Source organism: Phyllostomus hastatus, unplaced genomic scaffold (genome assembly GCF_019186645.2).
Source record: "Phyllostomus hastatus isolate PE091 unplaced genomic scaffold, TTU_PhHast_1.1 phas_scaffold_345, whole genome shotgun sequence".
NCBI lineage: Eukaryota > Metazoa > Chordata > Mammalia > Chiroptera > Phyllostomidae > Phyllostomus > Phyllostomus hastatus.
Window position 1 is genome coordinate 17,296,159 of NW_025334024.1, and position 23,783 is coordinate 17,319,941.

Consider the following 23,783-nt stretch of genomic DNA (forward strand, 5'->3'; position numbering starts at 1 on the left):
TTCGTTGAATCTGTAAATGTGTGATTTTTTCCTTTTTTTCGTTTTAAAATGTTTTATTCATTTCTTGAAAGAAGAAGAGAGGGAGAGAAACATCAATGTGTAATTGCCTCTCGCATGCCCCCTACTGGGGACCAGGCCCGCAACCCAGGCATGTGCCCTGACTACGAATTGAACTGGCGACCCTTCAGCTCTCAGGCCAGCATTCAATCCACTGAGTCACACCAGCCGGGGCTGTAAATGTGTTTTTCTATAAATTTGAGCATGAGCCTCTTTTGTAAAAGGTGTTCGTGAACCCTGTTATCAGTATCATTGTTTTCCAGAAAGGTCTTTGTTCTATGATACCTTTATAGAAAAACATACTAAGTACACTAAGTTCATCTAATTGGAACAGTTTCATTTTAAGTGTTCATAGAGTATTTATTTATACCTACTGGGTGCTAGGCCCTGCTAGGTGCAGGGCGAACAAAGGCACAGCCAACCCAGGCCAGCCTTATCCTTAGGAGCCTGTGACCGACTCAGCAGAGAATGGACCGCAAGGCTCTCTGCAGGAGGAGGCAGAGCCTGGGCATGGTTCTGAGGGATGGGTATGAGTTTCCCAGCAGGTGAGAACTCTTGGACCTAAAATGAGAGCCAGGCTGGTAACTAGCTTGAGTTAGGTTGCTGGGTGCTCCCCAAACATAAGAGACAGTGGAGAAGGAGGGGCTTACATTTGAGCTAAGAGTGTGGCATGGGCCGATGGGATTCAGCTGTTTTTTGCCGAGTCACCAGAGCTGGGAGCCCCAGGAGCAGGTCTGCCGGGGTGAGCAGACATCGGAGCCCTGCCAGTGGGGCCAGGAGATAAGGGTGTCTGGGCTGGTCTCATTAGGAAGCCAAGGAGGCCCTGAGGCCGAGGGTCGCTGCGGGAAATGACTTGCTCAGAGTTCGTGGACCTGTGGGTGTCCCTGGCAGTTTGTGATGACACATGGAGGGTGTGGCTGGCCGGGCTGACAGATGCTCCAGGGTGACCCTCAAAATAGACTGTAACTTCATCCCAGCGGTGGCGGCCTTTTGACATGTGATGGGTGGCTCTACCCAAGAACAGCAAGCCCGGGCTGGAGCACAGGATGGAGTTGTGGGGGTTCTCTGCAGTTGGCTCACAGGCCTTGAGCAGGGCCTCCGGCCACAGCCGCCACCTTTGCTTGCACTTGCAGGCTGACTTCCTTCGGCCAGGCAGCAGTGCATACAGCCATGAATTCCGTGTACCACAGCGAGGCACCCATTGTCTTACCCAGTTCTAGGCCTGGGCCCCAGGAGCACAGGCGTGAGGTCCGCTTAGAGAGCAGGCAGATATACCTGTACTTGAACTCACAGAGTGGTGAAGAAAAGGCCAGTCATGGTGTGTACTACACCCAGGAGGAACCCAGAGGTTGGACTTCCTCCTGTACCTGAGAGTTTGGGGAAAGCTTCACAGAGAGCTGATGATGCTAAATCTGGAAGGATGAGTTGGTTCCAGTGAATAAAATGAGAAACAGATGCTCCAGGCAAAAGGAACAGTGCATAAAAGATGTGGAACACAGAGAATGAATAGGCAGGGGCCAGATCAGAAATATCCTGTGTGCTGTGTGGGCAAGGAGCATGCATGGGCTTTATCCTGAGGGCAGTAGCAGGGTATGAGGACTTTGGATCTGTTTACACTTCCGAGAGTGGATGGGGGAGAAGAGACTTCTCTGGCCTGGGTGAGCCAGGCCCCTCTGGCTGAGAGCCCTGTCCAGCATGGGCCAGCGGCTTTAGGTGCTCGCCTCTGTGCCTGGTTTTCCGACAGCAGTTGTCTTTTCTCTTTCTTGGCTGGCCTTCGTTCTGCGGGGTGAGATGCAGAGGTGGGATGTTGAAAACTGGTAGCTGGAGAGGCTTCTCAGAGGTGAAAGGACTCTGCATATGCCGGTATTTCTGGCGTTTTGGTTTTGCCAAGACAGCAGTGAAAGACAACACTATCTGTGATTTTCTGTGGAACCGCAGAGAGCCGCTCGTTCAGTTAGGATCTCACCCACCACAGTTCTGGTGTAGCGAGCCACCAGAGCTCAGGTCCTCCTGTCCACGTCGGGACCGTGCCCCTGGGTCCCCCACTTCAATCTCGGTGCACTGGATAGTGCTGTTGAGAAGTGTGGCACTTCTCTGTGGACCTGGGAAAGGCCTCATTCTGCCTGCCCTGGAAAGTAGGTGCTGTCCTTGCCCAAGGCAGGTACAGGTGGCAGTTGTGCCCTGTTCTCCTTGACTGCCCCCAACACTGACGGCGTAATGGGGAGATGCTGAGCCTTGGACGGCGTCTCTCCCTAGTAACACAGTGCACTGTTACGGAGACACAGAGCGTTCGGGCTCCGGAGCATCTTGGAGCGTTGTATTGCTGCTTTGTGTTGGGGGTTAATCCCCAGGTCTGTTTGGCCACAGGGTGAGAGGCCTGGAGTCCACACCGTGTCTGTTTCTCTGGCAGGACCCAATCCTGCATTGAGCACGTCTGGGCCTCCTTGGGACCCCCCCCACCTCAACATATGTCACCATCTGATTTCCACTGCAGGCTGAGAGTGCGGTGTGTGTGGCTTTTTCCCTTATAGCTGGGGACTTCCTTGGTCAAGGATTAGCCTCTAGAGAAGTTTCTAAAATTCATTTCACACAACCCTCCCTGCTTCCTGCCCCCATTTCTTTTTTTGTTTTCTGGAATGTTTGGTCTTTTTTTGAGGTGGGTCACCGTGTAAGGGAGATCCCCTGTTAGCGGGGAAATGGGAGCTCCCCGGGCTGGGGCATAGGAGGGTGGACGCAGCTCCTCACGGCAGGCGCAGCATGCATCCAGTTCTGGGCTCATTGGGAGGAAGCCTGGGCCCCAGACTGGCTCTCTGCTGTCCAGGATCAGGTTGGAAAGAAGGGAGTGATCACTGGGAAGGGACAGGTAACACGATGGCTAAATGCAGGGCTGTCACTCTGCCCCTTCAGAAATTCTGTGCAAAATTCACAGGAAATGTCATCGTGGCTCCAGGATCCTCAGTGTTTTGTTGTAATTGAAAGGGAAGGTCATGGCTCCATTGCTAGAAATGGGGCTAGAGGGCCTGCTGATGGAACATGGCCCAGCCCATTTGTCATGAAGGGGCCAGGGTACTGTGGAGGGGAAGGTGGGGGCTGGGTAAGTCTCTTGCACACCTCGAGGGCTCTTTTCCTCTCCTACCTCTGGGACCTGAGGGATGGCCTGGGATGCCAGGGAAGTTTGCTTTAGGTTCTGGATGGCAAGTGAGGCAAATACACCCACTGGCCACTCAGCTTCCATGGAAAACTTTACTGATAACAGCGTTCATTCTTTTTTTAATTTTTTTTAATTTATTTTTTTAATTTTTTTTAAATATTTTATTTATTTACTTTTTTTTTTTTTTAGAGAGGTAAGGGAGGGAGATAGAGAGAGAGAGAGAAACATCAATGTGCGGTTGCTGGGGGTTATGGCCTGCAACCCAGGAATGTACCCTGGCTGGGAATCGAACCTGGGACACTTTGGTTCCCAGCCCGTGCTCAATCCACTGAGCTATGCCAGCCAGGGCCTTTAATTTATTTTTAGAGAGAGGGGAAGGAAGGGAGAAAGAGGGAGAGAAACATCGACATAAGAGAGAAACATCTATTGGCTGCCTCTCGTATACACCCTGACCAGGGACTGAACCTGCAACCCAGGTGTGTGCCCTGGCTGGGAACTGAACTGATGACCTTTAGCCTTGCAGGATGATGCCCAGCCAGCGGAGCCACACGGGTAGGGGAAGCAGCATTCATTCTTGTCCGGACAGAGCCCCAGAAGATTTTTCACTGCACAGTGCACCAGGCAGCCGCTATTTTTTGGTCAGAGTTTCATTATGAGACAAAACAGACTGGCCTTCAGGGCGGGGGCAGCTGGAAGGCGAGAAGAGGTGGAGAGAGGAAAAGGGCGGTTGTGCCCATGTGGTCTGAGGAGCCCAGCTCGAGGACGATATTGAGGAGGAGCCGAACTAAAAACAAAGAAGCAGAGGGATGGTTTGGTGAATAGAACTGGTTATAATCCAGTTTACAAAACCATGTGTCTGAAATTGGCATGCGACTTTTATTTTTTATGTTGTTTTTGTAAAGATTTTATTCATTTACTTTTAGAGAGAGGGGAAGGGAGGGAGAAAGAGAGGGAAATATCAAAGCGTGAGAGATACATCGATCAGTTGCCTCTTGCACACCCAGGTCCAGGGACCTGGCCCACAACCCAGGCATGTGTCCTGACCAGGAATCTAACTGGCAACCCTTTGGTTTGCAGGCTGACACTCAATCCACTGAGCCACACCAGCCAGAGCAGCATGGATCTTTTATAGAATGTTTTCGTAACATCTATTATGCCAGAAGTTTATCAGTAGTTATAGCTGGTTGTTGTTGTTGTTGTTTAGTCCTTACCAGAAGATGTTTTCATTGTTTTTTTTTTTTTTAAAGAGAAAGGAAGGGATGGGTAGAGAGACAGGGAGAAACATTGATGGTTTGCCTCCTGTATGTGCCCTGACCAAGGATGGAACCTGCAACCTACGTATGTGCCCTGAGTGGGAATCGAACCCACAACCTTTTTGGTATATGGAATGATGCTCCAACCAACTGAGCCACCCAGCCAGTGCTCTGGGTGTTTTGGTGGTGCTGGTGGCAGTGGATGCATCTTCTGAAGGACCTACCTTCCTTGTAAGCACATCCTGTCTTAAAGTCCCGTTGTCTTCAGGCCTCTTCTTCCTTGGATGGTGTTCATGCTTGGTTCATTAATCTCTGCAATGCCTCCTTCTCACTGGGGGCCTGCACAGAGTTGGGCTCAGTGGGTGGCTGGGTGGCTTCTTGGCAGAGGGGTAGGGTGGGGTGTGGCTGCTGGGGGAGCAGCTTTCGCACAGTAGCCAGTGTCATGGACTGTGGCTTCAAGCAGCACCATCAGACTATGAAATAAAACCCTCAGCACCAAATACTAGCCCTCATTTCAGACCTAAATGTCCGTTGGTGTTTTACCTGAAACATCTCGCAGGGAGCGTTTTGTAACCACGGTCCCTGAGATCTCTGTTTCGGAGGCTGTTGATTTCTTTATCTGGGGCAGGTTCTGATGGGAACAAGATTGCCAGCTGCTGAGCTGTGGCTAAGGTGTTAGATGTCAAGATCAAACTGTCAGGTGAGATTCCAGTAACTCCTTGGGGGTCTGGGGCAGGGGATAGGGACTTCCGGTGACTGGCCCTTTCACCAGACTATGACAGCAGAGCTGGTACCTTTCTACAGTCCCCCAAAAGCCACCCGCCCTGAGGCTGGAGAGCTTGTCTCTTATCTCTTTGTCACTCCCTACCAGAGCACTGTAGGCCTGGAGACATGCAGTTGATAGAGCTTAAATTAACAATGATTAAGTTCCATAGTCATTAGTTCATATACCTTATGCAACATTTACTAAAAGTGCCTATGTGCGTGCCAGCCCATGAAATCCACCTTCCAACTAAGACATTGATGGAGAGTAAAAAGAGCTAGGTCTTTGTTTTTCACTTTTGTCAACTGCTGTGTACTTGCAGCAAGGGACTTCTTTTTTCTGGCCTTGACGTGAGGCCAGAATATTCTGATGGTTTCCACTGTGCTGCGTGCCAAGGCCTACTCGTCTCCCCCAGAAAAGCCAGATGGGGTTCATGCTGGCATGCAAAGCCAAAGGGGTGTTCTTGGTGACTCTGTGTGTGTGTGTGTGTGTGTGTGTGTGTGTGTGTGTGTGTTAAAATGTATATGGCATAAAATATGCCATTTTAACCATTTTTAAATAGTTTGTTCAGTGGTATTAATTACATTCACAGTGTTGTGCAACCATCACCACTATCTATTTCCAAAACTTCCATCACTCCAAACAGAAACTCTGTACCCATTAAGCAATAACTCCCCGTGCCCCCCTCCTCTCCGCCCCTGGTAACCTTTCGTCTGCTTTCTGCCCCTGTGAGTTTGCCTAGCTATAATTCATGTAAGTGCAGTCAGACAGCATTTGTCCTTTTATGTCTGGCTTTTTGTTTCACTTAGTGTGAGGTTTGCAACGTTTATCGATATTGTGGCTCGTAATAGGATTTCATTCCTTTGTAGGGCAGTTTGTGTGAACCACGTTTTGTTCACCCGTTCATCTGTTGATGGACACTTGGGTTTCTGCCGTCTCTGGCTCTTGAGAATAATGATGGGGTGAGCATTGCCATACCAGTACCTGTTTGAGTTGCTCTTTTCATTTTTTTTTAATTTTTATTTTTTTATTTAGAAATAGGGGGAAGGGGGAGAAAGACAGGGAAAGAAACGTACATGTGTGGGAGAAACATGGATCAGTTGCCTCTCACACGCCCCTAACCAGGGACCTGGCCTGCAACCCAGGCATGTCCCCTGATTGGGAATTGAACTGGCGACCTTTTGGTCCCAGTCCACTGAGCCACACTGGTCAGGGCCCTAAAGAGGGGAATTGCTGGATCATCCTGTGTTTAACTATTTGAGAAACCACCTGTTTTCCACAGCGGCCACACCATGGTACATCTCTCCACCAGCAGAGCACCAAGGTTCCAGTGTCCCCACACCCTCACCGGCACTTTTTTTATCGTGGCCATCCTAGATGTAAAGTAGCTATCTCATTGTGGTTTTGGTTTACAATTCCTAATGACTAGTGATCTTGAGCATCTTTTCATGTGCTTATTGGCTATTTATATATCTTCTTTGGAGAGTCCTTTGCCTATTTTATTATTGGGTTGTTTGTCTTTTTATTGTTGATTTGCAGGAATTTTAAAAAAGATTTTATGTATTTATTTTTAGAGAGGGTGTAGGAGGGAGAAAGAGAGGGAGAGAAACATTGATGTGTGAGAGAAACGTCTGGTTGCCTCTCGCATGCTCCAAATGGGGACCCAGCCTGCAAGTCAGGTATGGGCCCTGACCGGGAATTGAACCAGCGACCTTTCTGTTCGTAGGCCTTCACTCAGTCCACTGAGCCACACCAGCCAGGGCAGGAATTTTTTATATATTCTGGATCTTAAACCCTTATCAGATATATGAATAGCATATATTTTCTCCCATTCTGTAGGTTATCTTTTCACTTTCTTGATAATGTCCTTTGATGCATAAAAGTTCTAATTTTAATAAGGTTCAGTTTATCTATTTTGTCTTTTTTTTTTTTTAAGATTTTATTTATTTATTTTTAGGGAGGGAAGGGAGGGAGGCGGGGGAGAGAGAGAGAGAGAGAGAGAGAGAGAGAAACATCAATGTGCGGTTGCTGGGGGTTATGGCCTGCAACCCAGGAATGTACCCTGGCTGGGAATCGAACCTGGGACACTTTGGTTCCCAGCCCGCGCTCAATCCACTGAGCTACGCCAGCCAGGGTCTATTTTGTCTTTTGTTGCTCATGCTTTTGGTGTTATACCTAAAAATACATTGCCAAATCCAAGGTCGTGAGGCTTTTCCCCTGTTTCTTCTAAGAGTTTTATGGTTTTAGCTCTTACAGTTTCGATCATTGATTCCTTTTAAGTTAATAATTTTTATGTATGGTAGCAAGTTGGGGTCCAACTTTATTCTTTTGCGTGTGGACATCCAGTTGTTCCACCACCAGTTGTAGAAGAGACTATTCTTTCCTCAGTGGATGGACTTGGCATCTTTGTCATGAGTAATTTGGCCATAGTTTTATGGGTTTATTTATGGATTTTTAATTGTATTTCATTGGTCTGTATGTCTACCTTATGCCAGTAATGTTTGGTTACTGTAATTTTTAGTAAGCTCTGAAATCAAGAATTATGAATCCTTCAACTTTGTTCTTTTTTCAAGATTGTTTTAGGTACTTGGGGTCCCTCGCAAGTTCATGTGATTTTGAGGATCTGCTTTTCTATTTTTGCAAAAAAGACTGTTGGAATTTTGGTAGGGATTGTGTTCAGCCTGTAGGTCAATTTGGAAAGTATTAACAATATTTTCCATATTAATAATATTAAATTTTTAAAGGTTTTATTTATTTATTTATTTTTATAGAGAGGGAAAGGGAGGGAGAAAGAGAGGGAGGGGAGCATCAGTGTGTAGTTGCCTCTCACGTGGCCCCACTGGGGATCTGGCCCGCAACCCAGGCATGTGCCCCTACTGGGAATCGAACCGGTGACCCTTTGGTTCTCAGCCCATGCTCAGTCCACTGAGCCACACCAGCCAGGGCTAATAATTTTAATTTTTTCATCCATGAACATGGGATAGTTTTCCATTGATTTGTGTCTTCTTTAATTTCTTTTAACAGTGTTTTATACTTTTTAGTGTACAAGTCTTTTGCTTCCTTGGTTAAATTTATTTCTAAGTATCTTTTAATGCTATTGTAAGTGGAATTATTTTTTTAATTTCCTTTTTATTTTTTTAATATTTATTTATTTTTAGAGAGGGAAGGAAAGGAGAGAGAGAGACACACACACACATCAATGTGCGGTTGCTGGGGGTCATGGCCTGCAACCTAGGCATGTGCCCTGACTGGGAATCGAACCTGCGATGCCTGGTTCGCAGCCTGCGCTCAATCCACTGAGCTACGCCAGCCAGGGCTTAATTTCCTTTTTAGATTGTTCAGTGTTAGTGTATAAAAGAAACACAGCCCTGGCTGGTGTGGCTCAGTGGATCGAGCACTGGATTGCTAACCAAAGGGTCTCTAGTTCAATTCCCAGTCAGGGCACATGCCTGGATTGCAGGCCAGGTCCCCAGTGCGGGGTGTACAAGAGGCAACCACACATTGATGTTTCTCTCCCTCCCTTTCTCTCTGTAATAATAAGTAAATTAAATCTTTTAAAAAAAGAAACACAACTGCTTTTTGTATGTTGATCTTGTATCCTGCAACTTTGCTGATTTGTATATTAGCTCTTGTAGGCGCTCTCTGTACTTTTTGGAATTTTCTATATATAGAATCATGTCATCTGCAAATAGAGGTAGTTTTACTTACTCCTTTCAAATTCGATGCCTCTTTGTTTCTTGTCTTGTCTGAGTGCACTGGCTAGAACCTCCATGAGGTATTGAGTGTCAGTGGTGGAAGGTGGTCCTCCTGGTCTTGTTTCTGATCTCAGGGGGAAGTCCTCCAGTCTTTGGCCATTGAGATGGGAAGCTGTGGGTTTTTCATAAATGCCCTTTGTTAGGTTGAGGAAGTTCCCTTTCATTCCTCGTCTTTCGAGTATTTTTGTCATGAAGGCATGTGGGATTTTGTCCAGTGCTGCTTCTGTGTCCATTGAGATGATCATGTGGATTTCTTTCACTTGTTCTACTAACGTGGTTTATTCTGTTGATTGATTTTCTTATGTCGAACCGCTCTTGCTTTCCTGGGATAAATTTCACTTGGTCATGGTGTGTAATCCTTTTAAAATGTTACTGTATTTTGTTTGCTACTGTTTTATGGAGGGTGTTTGCATCTATATTTTTAAGGCATATGAGTATTGCTCCGTACTTTTCTTTTAATGTCTTTGTGGGGACTTCTATTGCTGTTGTAGCGTCTGCCCCACCTTGGGCATAGCACATTTGCAACCGTACACAGACATTATTCTGCCAAGAACCGAAGTCTCGAGGTCAGAGCTGAGAAGGAACTCAGGAGCCCATTAGTCCAATCTTTCCTCTTCTGATAGGAACCCCGAGATGTGGGGTGAAATCCAAGACCCACAGTGCTGAATTAGCTGGAGTGTCTGAGACCAGGCATCAGGTCTGGGGTGTCGTCTCTGGACCCCTGCTGTAAAATATTGCTGTCACTTTAAAACTCTTCAGGTGCTTTTCTTCAGGAGGCAGAAAGGGAACGCCAGACTGCTGCCAAAGACCTTCCTTTTGTGGAATGCTCCAAACTGTCTCTCAGGACTGGGTGGGGGATTACAGCAAAGTGTTGGTCTTCCTTCCAGGCCTTGTTGTAGGTCTCTGGAAGGTGTGAGAGTCCAGAGGTTCAATTTCTAAGGTCCTGTCTTTTGTCTACCACCAGGACTGCCTAGGTTGTGGAAGAAATCTAGTCAGCTGGAGATGTGTTCATCCCGTATCATGGCAACAGGTCCTCTGAGTGGGTGCTCAGGGTCGAGCCTGGGATGCTTGGGGTGCTGTGTGGACTGGAGCCCCAGCTCCGCTGCCAAGCAAGGACTTATTTTATTTTTATCGCTTCTCGGCCTTTTGGCTTAGATCAAGTGTAGTAAAAATGTATTTCATTTATTTTTTAAAGATTTTATTTTTTTATTTTTAGAAAGGGGGAGGGAAAAACAGAGAGAAAGACACATCAATGTATCCGTTGCCTTTTGCACACATCCAACTGGGGACTTGGTGCACAATCCAGGCAGGTGCCTTGGCCAGGAATTGACCCAGGAACCTTTTGGTTCACAGGCCAGTACTCAATTCATTGAGCCAGGACAGGACTTTTTTTTTTTTAAAGATTTTATTTATTTTTCTTTTTAGAGAGGGAAGGGAGGGAGAAAGAGAGAGAGAGAGAAACATCAATGTGCGGTTGCTGGGGGTCATGGCCTGCAACCCAGGCATGTCCCCTGACTGGGAATCGAACCTGCGGCACTGGTTCACATCCTGCGCTTAATCCACTGAGCTACACCAGCCAGGAGTACAGGACTTTTTAAAAAAGATTTTATTTATTTTTAGAGAGAGGAGAAGGGAGGGAGAAGGAGAGGGAGAGAAACACCGATTGCTTGCCTCTCACACACGCCCCAACGGGGGACCAGGCCCACAACCCAGGCGTGTGCCCTGGCAAGGACACGAACTGGCCACCTTTTGCTCTGCGGGACCACGCTCAACCAACTGCACCACGCCTGTCAGGGCTAAGCAGGGATTTTTACCATTTCTTGCTGCTTCTGAAGATGTGCTGCCTTCCTGCCAAGACTCAGGGAACTGGATGTACCGAGAAACTGACCAGGAAGGCCAGGGCCCCAGTGCGTTCCCTTGGCTCTGAAATGTGTGACCACCTCGCTATGTGGCCATCAGCTGGCTGTTGAAATGCATTTTTCTATGACTATCAAAGTAATTTCTATTAATTATAGAAAATCTGGAAAACAAAGAGAAAAACAGGATCCAAGTGGACAAGTGTGCTCGCATCCCCGCATGACTGCAGCGGTTTCAGCAGACAGTTGCTTTGTGAGCGAGTCAGCAGAGGAGGGTGGAGGGTAGTGTAGAAGCCACCAGTTCATTCTCCAGGCAGGCTGTTCTCCAGGGCCCCAGCTTGGCCCCACTGCCTGCGGTGGGTGGTGAGAGCCTCGGGGTGGACCTGGCTCTTGAGTCAGCCTGGGGCACAGCCTAGGCAAACACGCAGCCCTCCTCCTTGTTTTATCCGGCCCGGCACCTTGTTTCTACTCTGCAACAGTGCAGAGCCGTCGCTTAACTGTTAAAGAGTAGTTGCCTTTATACAGCCCTAAAATTACATTTGGCCCCTTTGGAGGCAACTGCAAGGCTGATGTGGCCCCCGGTGAAAATGAGTTTGACACCCCTGGCCTAGTGCCTTTGCTGCAATTGCTGCCCCCCGCCCCCCCCCCCCATTGTCCTGTTCTCTGGTAGATCTCAGACCAGCTTGGCCTGAGCAGCGCCTGCTTGCTGCCCTCTTCTCTCTGGTGCCCAACAGAGAGGCAGAGTCACTCTTCTAGCACCAGCTTTGCATTGTGGTTTTGGCATGCAGGGCAGAAACTGAGAAGGTAGAGGCCGACTCATGGCCTCACTGCCACGAAGAACTCGTTTGTTGTCCCTTTGCACTATGGCTGCCTCACCTCTCTGACAAACACTATTTCTTCTCCACTTTGCTGTATTTTGTGAGGGGGTAAATTATTTTCTCCCCAGGCTCCTCAGATATATGCTGTTGCTTGAAAAGAGGGCCCTGGTGGAGACGTGAAGTGTGGAGGAGCTTAGCTCTGTCTCGTCCAGTCACCTGCTCGGGGGCGAGAGCCCTCGTTGCCTCACTCCCAGGCGTCCAAGGCAATCTGTATATTAGGTTAGTGTCCCTGAGTACCACCTGACCTGTTACCAAGAAGGAAGCAGATGCTCACCTGCTTTCAGCTCTGCAGTCCCAAGTAAACAGGCATTAGGTGTCCCAAGATCTGGGCCTTCAAGAACGGCTTACTATCCTTCATCGGATTCCAACGCTAGAGGAACCTCCAGTGCATGCAGTAATGGAGAGTCGTCCACCAGCAGTGCTCCCGGCTCTGTGCCCGGGTGCTCCTTAGGTCCTGCTCGGTGGCCACACTGAGGGCTCTCTGGGCTAAGCCATGTGATGTTCCCTTGGGCACATGAGGACCTTAGAGGCAGAGGTTGGATTTGAATCTGGGTTTGTCTGATGCATTTGCTGTGATGCAGGTGTGTGTCCAGTTCAGATGTTTGTGCAGAGGGTAAAATGTTAGGGACAGAGCAGAGCTGGGGAAAGGCTGCTGCTTCCACCTGACTAAGCACTTGGGCTGCAGAGTTTCCACGCGGGTCTCAGAGACTTGCCCCTACTTTGGTGACGGGTCTGTGTTGGACGGTGTCCCGGGCAGCTGCTCCTTGAACCAGTGAGTTCACCAGGTTCTAAAGAGGACTTGGCTCTTCCCATGTCTCTCCGTCCCCACCGCTCCTGGCCTTGTCCAGCCCTGTCCTCCTCCGCGGGCGATTTTGACAGCCTCCAGTTTTGCCTCTTCCATCCATTTTCCAAATATCAGGTATTTGATCAGCTGCATCCTTTCTAAATTATTTCTGTAGCTTCCCATTGATCTCCTATGAAGTTCGGGCTCCTTCAACTAGTCTGGAGGTGGCTGTGAATAGCCTCTCTTTCCTGCTTCAGCTTTGGCTCCTTTTAGGTCTGCCCAAGCTGTGACCCATCATCTACACTGATCTTTTCTCAGTTCCTCGACCATGGGGCTGCTCTCTTGCCTGTGCGCCTCAGCACATTCCTCTGCCTCTGCATGGAGCACACTCCTCTTTTTCCCCTCCTCTCCTTTCTGAGGTTTTGGCTTAGCCTCCAGTGCCTCTGGGGTCCCCAGGTCAGCAGGCCCTGATTCCCTGGCCTGCCCCTGACTTGACACTGGGAACCAGTGGAGGGCAGGAGCTGAGTCCAAGCCTCCACCCTTGTGTCCCTAGCACCACACTGGGCACAGAGGATTTTTCTGGAACTGGTGAATGTCTGGAAGGGTTTCTGGAAAGAGAGAGTTATCACACCTGTTTTTACTGAGTTACTCAACTTTTGCAAGGATCAAACAGCTCTCAATAACCCATTTATTTTCAAGGACCACTGGAGATCAGCAGATGCAGAGGTACTACTCTAAGTGTCCTGGAGAACACTCTTGGGTGTGGGGTTTTTGTTAGGCCCTCTCTTACTGTTTTGGTTCATTCTTGGCAGCTTATTGGGCAGCCGGGACCACATTGGTCCAGAACTTAGCAAAGCGCTACACACGTTACCCACTGTTGTTGAGAGGGAACTTCAGGTCTGCTTAGATTTTTCTTGAGTGAATGGAGAAGTGAATTTTCCTCTGCCTGTATATCACTAGCTTTGTGGCTGTAAGTCATGTAATGTCACAGAGGTAAAGTGAGGTGACTGCAAGAGGGGAGAAGAGTACTAGGGACACTGAAACTGAATTCAGGGCTCACTCACCCATCACACACCTCTGCTGTGACTTCACACCAGCTAGAAACTGCAGTTCCATTGAAATGTGGCTGGGAGAGAGCCTGTGACTTGGGTGATAAGGTTCTTCGCCAGCCCGAGAGTGGGTGAACCTCAGGGTTTATTGAGTGTCCGTTAGGTGCCCAGCACTGCTGTGACTCTGCTTTTTCTCTGAGGGCTGGGGGCTTCTTCCCATAGCCCCTGCATTCTGAGGTGGGAGGAAGGCATTGCGTCTGTTCTGTCCAAAGTGGTACGAGACCCAGGGTTGGGGCCTGTAACCTTAGGCTCTATCTCTTGTGCTTGGGTGTTTGGGTTTGGGGCTTGGTCTTTGGGGGTTATCAGAACTGAATAAGCACATGTCCAGGAACTGGGTTTTTATTGGTTTTAGCTGAAGATGATACCTGTGAAAGGGCAGGTGACAGTATTGTCTCCCTAGATCCTAAATTCCCAGTTTTGAAAAGAAAAAAAGACTTTATGTAATAACAGATGTTACAGTTGATGATAGTGGACTTGAACTTTATTTTTAAAACAGTAGTATTGATATGTATGTATTTTATTTCATCATGGTAAAATACACATAACATAAAACTTATTATTTTAACCATTCTTTAAAAAAAAATCCTTACCCAAGGATATGTTTGAGAGAGAGGGGAAGAGGGGAAGAGGGAGAGAGAGACATTGATGTGAGAGAGAAACATCTGTCGGTTGTGTCCTGTGTGCGCCCCAGCCAGGGGTCCAGCCCGCAGCCCAGGTTATGTGCTAACCGGGGCTGGGATCCACAGCCGTTTGGTGCACGGACACCCAGCTGAGCCACTGGGCCAGGGCTAACTATCCTTACGTGTACAGTTTAGTGGTGTTAAGGCAGTTCATGCTGTTGTGCAACCATCACCAATCATCCATCTCCAGAACTTTTTGTACCATTAACATTAACTCCCTCTTCTCCCCTCCCCCTAGACCCTAGCAATCACCATTCTTCTTCTTATCTATGAATTTGACTACTCTAGATACCTTATGTAAGTGGAATCATGTAGTATTTGGCTTTTTGTGACTACCTTTTTTTTTTAAGATTTTATATATTTATTTTTAGAGAGAGGAGAAAGGAGGGAGAAAGAGAGGGAGAGAAACATTGATGTGCGAGGGAAACATTGATTGGTTGCCTCTTGCACATCCAACTGAGGACCTGGTCTGCAACCCAGGCATGTGCCCTGACTGGAAATCAAACTGCCAGCCTTTTGGTTTGCAGGCCAGCACTCAATTCACTGAGCCACACCAGCCGGGGCGTAACTGCCAGGGTGTAACTAGCTTGTTTCATTTAGCATAATGTCCTCCAGGGTTCTTCCATGTTACAGAATGTGTCAGATTTCCTTCCTTTTTTAGAATGAATAATGTTTTGCTTTGTGTATGTACCACATTCTCTTGTATCAAGTCATCCAGTGGACGCTTGGGTTGCTTCCACCCTTGGGCTATTGTGAATGACGTTGCTATGAGTACGGGTGTACAAGTATCTGCCCAAGTCCCTGCTTTCAGTTCTTTTGAGTATATACCCAGAAATGGAATTGCTGGGTCATATACTAATTCTGTGTTTGATGTTTTAGAAAAGATTGTATTGGTTTATTTTCAGAGAGAGGGGGAGGGGGAGAGAGAGGGAGGGAGAGAACATTGGTGTGTGAAGCAGTCGATTGCCTCTTGCTCGCCCCCGACTGGGGACCTGGCTGGCGACCTCTCAGTTTGCAGGCCAGCACTCGGTCCACTGGGCCACACCAGCCAGGGCCTATGTTTAATTTTTCAAACTTGTAATTACTATATAATTAATTGCCATACTGTTTTCCACAGCGATTGCACCATTTCACATTCCCACCGTCAATGCACAAAGGTTGCAATTTCTCTATATCCTCACCAGCATTTGTTTTATTTATTCGAATAATTGCCATCCTAAAGGGTGTGAAGTGGTGTCTTATTGTGGTTTTGTCTGTATTTCCCTAATGATTAGTGATGTTGGGTGTCTTTTCATGTGGTTAGTCGCCATTTGTATCTCTTTGGAAAAATATCTATTCAAGTCCTTTGTTCATTTTTGAGCAACTTTTTTGTTGTTGAGTTGTAAGAGTTCTTTGTATATCCTAGATATTAAAGCCTTATTAGATACACGGTTTACAAATGTTTTCTCTCATTCTGTGAGTTGCCTTTTCACTTTGTTGATTATGTCCTTTGATATACAAAAGTTTTAAATTTTGGTGCAGTTCAGTTTATCTGTTTTTTCTTTTGTTGCCTGTGTTTTGACTGTCATATCAAAGAAATCCTTGCCAATTCCAATGTCAGGAAGATTTTTTCATATGTTTTCTTCAAGAGTTTTACAGTTTTAGGTTTTACATTTAGATCCTTGACACGTTTTGAGTTAATTTTACATATGATGCAAGGTAAGGGTTCAACTTCATTCTTTTGCATGTGGGTATTCAGTTGTATTGACAACATTCCTTGAGAACATTATCATTTTCCAGTTGAATGTTTTGGAACCTTTGTTGAAATCAGCTGGCCACATATCTGAAGGTTTATTTCTGGGCTTTCTACTCTGTTGCATTGGTCTATATGTTTATCCTTATGCCAATACCAATACTGTTTTGATTATTATAGATTTGTAGTAATTTTGAGATCAGAAAGTATGACTCCTCCAACTTTTTCTTCTTTTTCAAAATTGTTATGGCTATTCAGTGTCCCTTGAGATCCCATGTGGATGGCATTGAATCTGTATGTATTCTTGGGTAGTACTGACATCTTAACAGTATTTGTAAAAAATGAGATATACTTCTTTTTAAAAAAATTTTACTTATTTCTTTTTAGAGAGAAGGGAAGGGAAAGGAGGGAGAGAGGGAGAGAAACATTGATCAGTTGCCTCTCAAACACAGCCTGTCCGGGGACTGAACCTGCAACCCAATTTTTTTTAGATTGTTCAGTGTTAGTGTATAGAAACACAACTACTTTTTGTGTGTTTATTTTGTATCCTACAACTTTGTTGATTTCGTATGCTGGTCTTTGCTGACAGTTGTTTTGTGGAATCTTTAAGGTTTTCTGCATGTAAGCTCATGCCGTCTGTGAACAGATAGTTTTACTTATTCCTTTCCAATTTAAATGCCTTTTTTTCTTGTCTAATTGCTTTAGCTAGCACTTTCAATACCCTGTTGAATAAAAATGGCCAAAACAGGCATCTCGGTCTTGTTCTTGATCTTAGAGGATAAATTTTCAGTCTTTCACCTTTGATGTTAGCTGTAGGCTTTTCATAGATGGCTTTGATTACGTTGAGATGTTCCCTTTTATTTCTAGTTTGTGTGGTATTATTGAGATGTAATTTAACATTCTATATAATTTACCCATTTAAAGTATACAATTTAGTGTTTTTTAGTATATTTGTGGGGTCAGCTTTACCCTCTCTGCTTATCTCAGACTGGTTAGGTGAAAGTTTTCAAGTGCATGAAGATTTGCTAGAAGAGGGAAGGCTGCATCTTTTTTGTAGTTTTAGAATATCATGTTTTTGGAGAAGACTTAGTGTCACCTGATGTTTGAAGAGATGGGATTCATTTCCCTTGAACAGCGACTCAGCTCCGACTGCACCTGGTAAGCAGCGTAGGCTCCTGTGGGGCGGTGCCTGGTGTCATTGACACCTGGCGGTAGCATGACGCCCAAGTGTGGGTACTGGCCTCCTTGGCTGCTCTGTCCTTAGCTCACCCACTTGGATTTGCAAGTTGAACCTGGAGTATGTATAGCTCCCAGGCTATTCGCTAGTAAACACTACCTGACCTGTGGGGCAGAGAGCCTATAGGAAGGTGTTGAGGGCTAGCTGCCAAAGGTTAAAGAAGCATCCCCTATGGGGAGGCCTGAGCAACTTGTGTTTTGAGCACACATGCCTTAGCAGTTCCCCGTTCCCATGGAAAGTCGTAGACCCAGAGACCTGTTGCTGATGACCAAGCATCCCCTTTCTGGGTGGCCCTTGACTTGCCCTGTCTGCATTAGCCTTAGCTGTCAAGGGTCACCCAGGAGCACATAGCTCCAAACACAAGGCCTCATCTTAGTGTCAGGAAGCCTGTGAGCCAGGGATTGTATCACAGGTGGTGTCGGGCAGAGGCCCAGGCCCCTCCCGGCAAGGCAGAGTGTTGGGCTGGCACCCAAGTCAGGTAAACCTCTGGCTCTGTTGCACTTGTATGTGTTAGATTGATGGCTGCAGAGTAGTTGGGGTCATTTGCTGATGAGTCAGCTGAGGCATTGAGGGAATGAAGACCAGCTTTTGGCAGCTTCTAACACGTAAAGTAAGGAAGCTAATTATTTGGCCTGGGAAAGTTTTTCTGGGAAAATGTGGGAATCCTGCCATTGGGCTTACACAGCGTCTGCTCCTGATGGTCCTTGAAGGTCCCCTTCTGTCAGGAGGTAGGCAGGCAGTTTGTGAGTCTCCAGGTCCTTTGAACCATGGAAGTCCCTTTTTGAAGTCTGTTCCTTCTTCTCTCCTTTCCCCTTTCTCCCCTTTCCTCTAACCCCTGCTGACCAAGTTACCAGGGCCATGTGTTGGCTGGTGCCTTCTCCTGCTTCCTGCCGTCCATGGTGGGGTAGCTGGTTTCAGAGAAGGTGGTTGCATCACAGCCTTTCCTCCCTGCGTGATCCTTTATTTGGGTGGTCGGGGCTGCTCTTCTAAAACTCAGTGGCGTGGCCATCCAGAGAAGGGAGGGGAGTGCCATGTTGTGGGGACTCGGGTGGTGTTAGGAAACAGGCACCCGGGTGCATGGAACGTGCTGGGAGAGGAAAGAAATAGTCCAACACAGGGAAATGTATGTGGAAGGGTTCCTTGCAGAATTACTTACAATAGAAAATAATCAAGCCCTGGCTGGTGTGGCTCAGTGGGTTGAGCACCAGACTGCGAACCAAAAGGTTGCTGGTTCGATTCGCAGTCAGGGTTGTGGGCTAGGTCCCCAGTTAGGGGCATGCAAGAAGCAAACAATTGATGTATCTCTCACACATTTATGTTTTTCTCCCTGTTTTTCTCCTTCCCCTCCCCTCTCTCTAAAGGTCGAATAAATAAAACCTTAAAAAAAATAAAAAAATAATCAAAATGTAAGTGTACAGCCACTTGGGAAATGGTCAAAATAAGAGAACCCTATGTCACTGCTTTAAAAAATATATTTTATTGTAAAATATACATAACATGAAAGTTGCCATTTTGGATTTTTATAAGAGTTTATTTGAGCAAAACTGACAGTAGTTGCCAGGAAGCAAGATCTTAAATGCTCTGCCCCTTTTGGCCAGTTTTAAGTGCACAGTTCAGTGGCATTAAGTACCTTCACATTGTTATGCAACCATGAAGTTACCCTTCAGCCCTCAACTGCTTGTTGACATTCACATGTGGTTAATATCAGACATCACGTGCGGGCTTCTACTATTTTACTCTTAGAAGGTGATGACTTGATTCTCTTATTCCTAAGTTCTTGGGGAAATACCTCACTATTTCTTTGAACACTACAAACATTTAGACTAAAAAAACCTTTTCATTTCCTTTTTTGGCTTAGCCTTATGAAAAAAAAACCCTATGTCTTTTTTCTCCCGAGTGTCACTGAGGTATCTTTGGCAGAGTTGCCCAGCATGGGCCCCGCCTGGCTGTGGGTGGCGTTGTTGTTTCAGCACCTGGGGTAGGGGGATAGGTGGGGTAGGTGAGAGAGTGCGTCTGGGGGGCTCACCATTGGGGTGGTTGGGGAGGCCAGGGGATGTACGGGACAAGGGTAGTGAGTTTTGAGAGGCCCAGACAAGAAGCTCTGTACAAGGGGTCTTGGAGATCCTGTAGAGATCGTGCCTGGCTGCACCCTTTCCACGTCCGGGTCCTCGCTGCAGAGCGGCTTGTCTCTGTGGGATTGATCTTGCACTGCTCTGCCAAGCGCTTTTCTAGAATTGAGCTCCTTACTTTAGGCGCTTCTTAGGAATAGACCCTGCTGCCTTAGCTGGAGCCCGAAACCATGAGACTGGAAGCAGTGAATTCAGGAAACTTTTCTTTGACACTGAAGCCCGTGGTTCCTGGTTACAGGTACAACCTCCTGTTTCTTCAGCTGCCTAAGGCACTGAGATGACTCCATGGAAAATCAAAATGTCAGGTTTCTCCAGGAACCACTAGTATGTTAAAAGAGCATTGCTTTTCCTGTTTTTCTGTCCTTTACCAAGAAGTATTTGAAGATGGAAATGCATAATTATTTGCTAACCAAAACCTTTGTGTGTGCTCTTTTGAAGGTACATGGGAATAGGACTCTCAGCTCAAGGCGTCAACATGAACAGACTTCCTGGTGAGTCACTGGTTAGGAGAACATTTGTTCTGCTCTCCTGATCCACTCTGTGATGAGAGTCATGGCGGCAGCTGAGGGGCTGGAAAGGACCGTGCAAACCAGGCTGTCGGGTAGAGGGTCCTAAAAGGTTGGGCCAGGATGGCCCATTCCATTCCAACAATTAATTGGCAAGTGATTGTCATTCATGGAGTTTGAACTGTTTGCGATCAAAACCAAGTGACCTGAACTTGTTCTCAGTGGGGCCACACCTCAGTAGCCTTCACTCCCATTGGCCTTTGCTTGACTAGCCTGGGACTCAGGCGTACACGGGGAGTGAGGCTGCTGCCAGCACTGGCTCCTTGTTGCTTCACCACGTTGAAGACCAAAGTCTTCATGTGGCCTCCCGTGTTCAGTTGAGGCAATTTCTTCCTTTTTTTTTTTTTCAGATTTTATTTCTTTATTTTTAGAGAGAAGGGAGAGAGGGAGAGAAACATCGACGTGCGAGAGGTAGATACATTGATCGGTTGCCTCTCGCACATCTCTACCTGGGGACCTGGCCCGCAATCCAGGCCTATGCCCTGACTGGGAGTCAAACTGGCAACCTTTGGGTTTGCAGGCCGGCACTCAATCCACTGAGCCACAACAGCCAGGGAGAGGCAACTTCTTAATAAATAGGAGGATGTGTACAAGACTTGGGCTGGAAGCAGCCTCAGATCTGTGGAATGTTTAGGGGCCTGCAGATGGGACTCTTCTACGACTGAGTCCCCCTCCAGCTGTTTTCTGCCCCGTGGTCATGCCCAGCCTTGGGCTGAACACAGTTGAGGGGAGAGAAAGCCACCACCAGAAGGCCCACTATTGGCCTTGAGTGGCAGAAGTGCCGTGGTGCATGTTGCCCTGACACTGTCGTGGAGGCAGGCGAAGTCCCTGTGTCTTTGCTGTGGCCCTGTCCACTCTCTGTGTCCGTGACATGGAGAAGGCAGCTGGCTTTTTCCAAAGAGGGAGCAGCACTTAAACCTTATGTCTTTTCCAGTCGGTTTCATATTAATAGCAGGTTTTTTTTCCCAATGGACTAATTTCAAATACTGGAAATCTACACTTGCTTAGGAGTCAACTAATTGTTAGGAGCCTGACTTTTTTTTTTTAAACTTTATCTGAGTGAAAATTGGCCTTTTGTTATTTTTTAAAAAGATGTTATTTGTTTGTTTGTTTGTTTGTTTGTTTGTTTAAAGAGCAGGGAAGGGAGGGAGACAGAGGGAGAGAAACATCAGTGTGTAGTTACCTCTCACGTAGACCCCCCCACTGGGGACCTGGCCCACAACCCAGGCATGTGTCCTGACTGGGAATCGAACCTGTGACCCTTTGGTTCACAGCCAATGCTCAATCCACTGAGCTACACCAGCCAGGGCTGGCCTTTTGTTATTGATCAGAATACATGCCGCGTGTTTGGCCTCTGTGTGGCATGTGGCTGTGACCTTTGCTGTGCACGCTCCCAGCCTCGGCTGACCGGATGTGTCTGCGGTGTCTGCAGCTCAGCCTTTTCATGGACTCCTGGCTCAGGACAGTAATTTCTCATCAAGGGTAAACCGATTCTTCTAGAATCTCATTTTTTAAAAAATCCTTACCCAAGGATATGTTTATTGATTTTAGAGATAGATGAAGGGTGGGCAGGGGGAGAGAAGCATCGATGTAAGAGAGAAACATCAATCGGGTGTGTCCTGTACGTCCCCCGACTGGGGATCCAGGTATGTGCCCTGACCAGGAATCCAACCCGGAACCTTGTGGTGTATGGGATGACATTCCAGCCAACCGAGTCACCAGGCCAGGGCAAGGGGAAGCTGATTCTTAATCTTTCTCTTGCTCTAAATGTACTTTTTGAACTTTTGCACACTTTGGTAAGACAGGAAAGAGGCTTTTATAGGCTTATTATACAAAAATGATTATCATCTGTTATTGGATGGCACTGTAAGTAACCCTGAACATTAATTAAATACATTTTTGTTAATCTTCACAAAGGAATAGTATGCAGCTGTAAAAATGAGGAGGTTCTTTAGGTGCTTATTTGAAGTAATCTCTAGTATATATTGTTGTGAAAAGTATAAAACATAAAACAGTGTATAATATTCTACTAAATACGAAACAAAGGGAAAATGAACATATCGGTTTCTGCTTATACATGTATAGGTGGTATATCTTTGTAAAACTACAGAAAAATGTATAATATTGGCTGGCTTTTAGGAAGGACAGTGTGGCTAGGGATAGGACTAGAAAGGAAATTTTTCACTTTTGAGGCTTTTACATTTTCTTCCTTGTGAATATATTTTCTGTTTTAAAAATATAAGTGACATTAAGACAAAATAAACAAGTACCCTCTGCATCAAGCAGCCCTCATCCCTGTCTCTGAGGAGTCTTGGAATGCAGCCTTTTGTCACGTGGTAGGCATGGTATTATGAGTTTCATTTGCTTATTCTTCTTTAGTAAGAACTGTTTTTGCTTGACTCGTGGATTTGGGATCCATGGAGTGGAGCAGACAAGGTGGGAAGGGTTCAGGATTCAGGGTGACCAAATCTCTTTGAGACAGAGGCATGTGGAGCCACCCCAGTCTGTTTGCCTGGGTTATAAGTTGGGACTCCGGGGCGATGGAGCCAGCCACTGGGCACTCGCTCTGCTGTCGTTAGTGTGCAGTTGTAGGGAAATGCACCTGGCCGTTGTGAAGTCAGACCCTGATCAGGTGGGTGTAGGCATGGCCCGTAGGGAGAAGGGGCTTCGAGACAACGAGGTGTTTGGTTCCACACTAACACAGGAGAGCTGGCACTTTTTTACACGTTCCCTGGTGCCTCTCTTTTTTGGCAAGAGAAAGGGCCTCAGTGTTCCATGGATAGTGTACCCTTTTTCATTTTCACTGTCTGCCAGCTCCTGAGGGTTTTCCTTCCTGCAATCCCCAATCTCTCCCTGATCTTTCATTAAGGTGGAAAGCATGAATCAGATTGCATCTAGACAGGGATTCCCCCTGGGAAGGATGGATGCCTCTGGCCTTCCCAGGATCCAGGGCAGGCTGAGTGGCTGGGCAGACCTAGCGCAGGACAGATAGAGAGACAGAGGGATGGACCTCTCTTAGGAATGAGGGTGGGCCTGCTGCTGTTCATCCCAGTGCTGGATTTGAAGATCAGAATACCCTTTGCTGCTTTCTGTTTTCTGGGCTCACTTTTAAAAAAATGGTGGTAAGGAGCATATATTCCCCAACACTGAAAGTTTCCTCATTCATGAACAGTGGGACCTGAAGTGGCTTGCATGTATTTCAGTGGGGAGGGGAGGCGGAGGATGGTAGCAGCTAGACAGAGCCTCCTGCCAGTTGCTTTGGTTTCCAAGAGGCCCTTGGTTGAGATGAAGGCTGTTTGGACTGTGTGGCTATATGGTCGGTGGCAGGTTAGTGATGGCGGGGGCCTAGGCTGGGTCTACAGTTTGAGATTTAACCTTAGATGAGATGTTTGAGGGTTGATGTATCTCCTCGATGGATACAAGTGTGTTTGGTGGAAGGAGTGGTTAGTGTGATTACTGTAGCTTCACAGTGGTGTGTCAGCCAGGTGTTGAGGGGCAGATAGTTTACCAGGTGGTTCTGGGCGATGGTACAGTAAGGCCTGTGAGTAACTCCATGTAAGTTGTGAGTGTGCTGGGATGGCTTCCTGAGGACAGGCAGGATGAGCCAGCTGAGGAAGGAGTCTTGTGTCTAATTTTAAGTGGTTTGGACTTTAATGACGATTTCTTCTTCTTCTTCTTCTTGTTAATTTTTTAAAAAAATTATTTATATATTTTTAGAGAGAGGGGAAGGGAGGGAGAAAGAGAGGGAGAGAAACATCAATGTGTGGTTGCCTCTCATGTGGCCCCCACTGGGGACCTGGCCTACAACCCAGGCATGTGCCCTGACTGAGAAT

The 23,783-nt window shown here is 46.9% G+C and overlaps 1 protein-coding gene and 1 pseudogene across 1 annotated transcript in view; both read left to right on the forward strand.

Moving 5' to 3' along the window:
* RANBP10 (RAN binding protein 10) overlaps window positions 1-23,783 on the forward strand; it is a 61,184-nt gene that overhangs the window by 3,461 nt on the left and 33,940 nt on the right. The window contains exon 3 of the mRNA XM_045818437.1: window positions 19,823-19,875. Coding sequence (XP_045674393.1) covers window positions 19,823-19,875 — 53 coding nt within the window. The remainder of the gene's footprint in view (window positions 1-19,822; window positions 19,876-23,783) is intronic.
* LOC123806203 lies at window positions 10,110-10,257 on the forward strand (annotated as a pseudogene).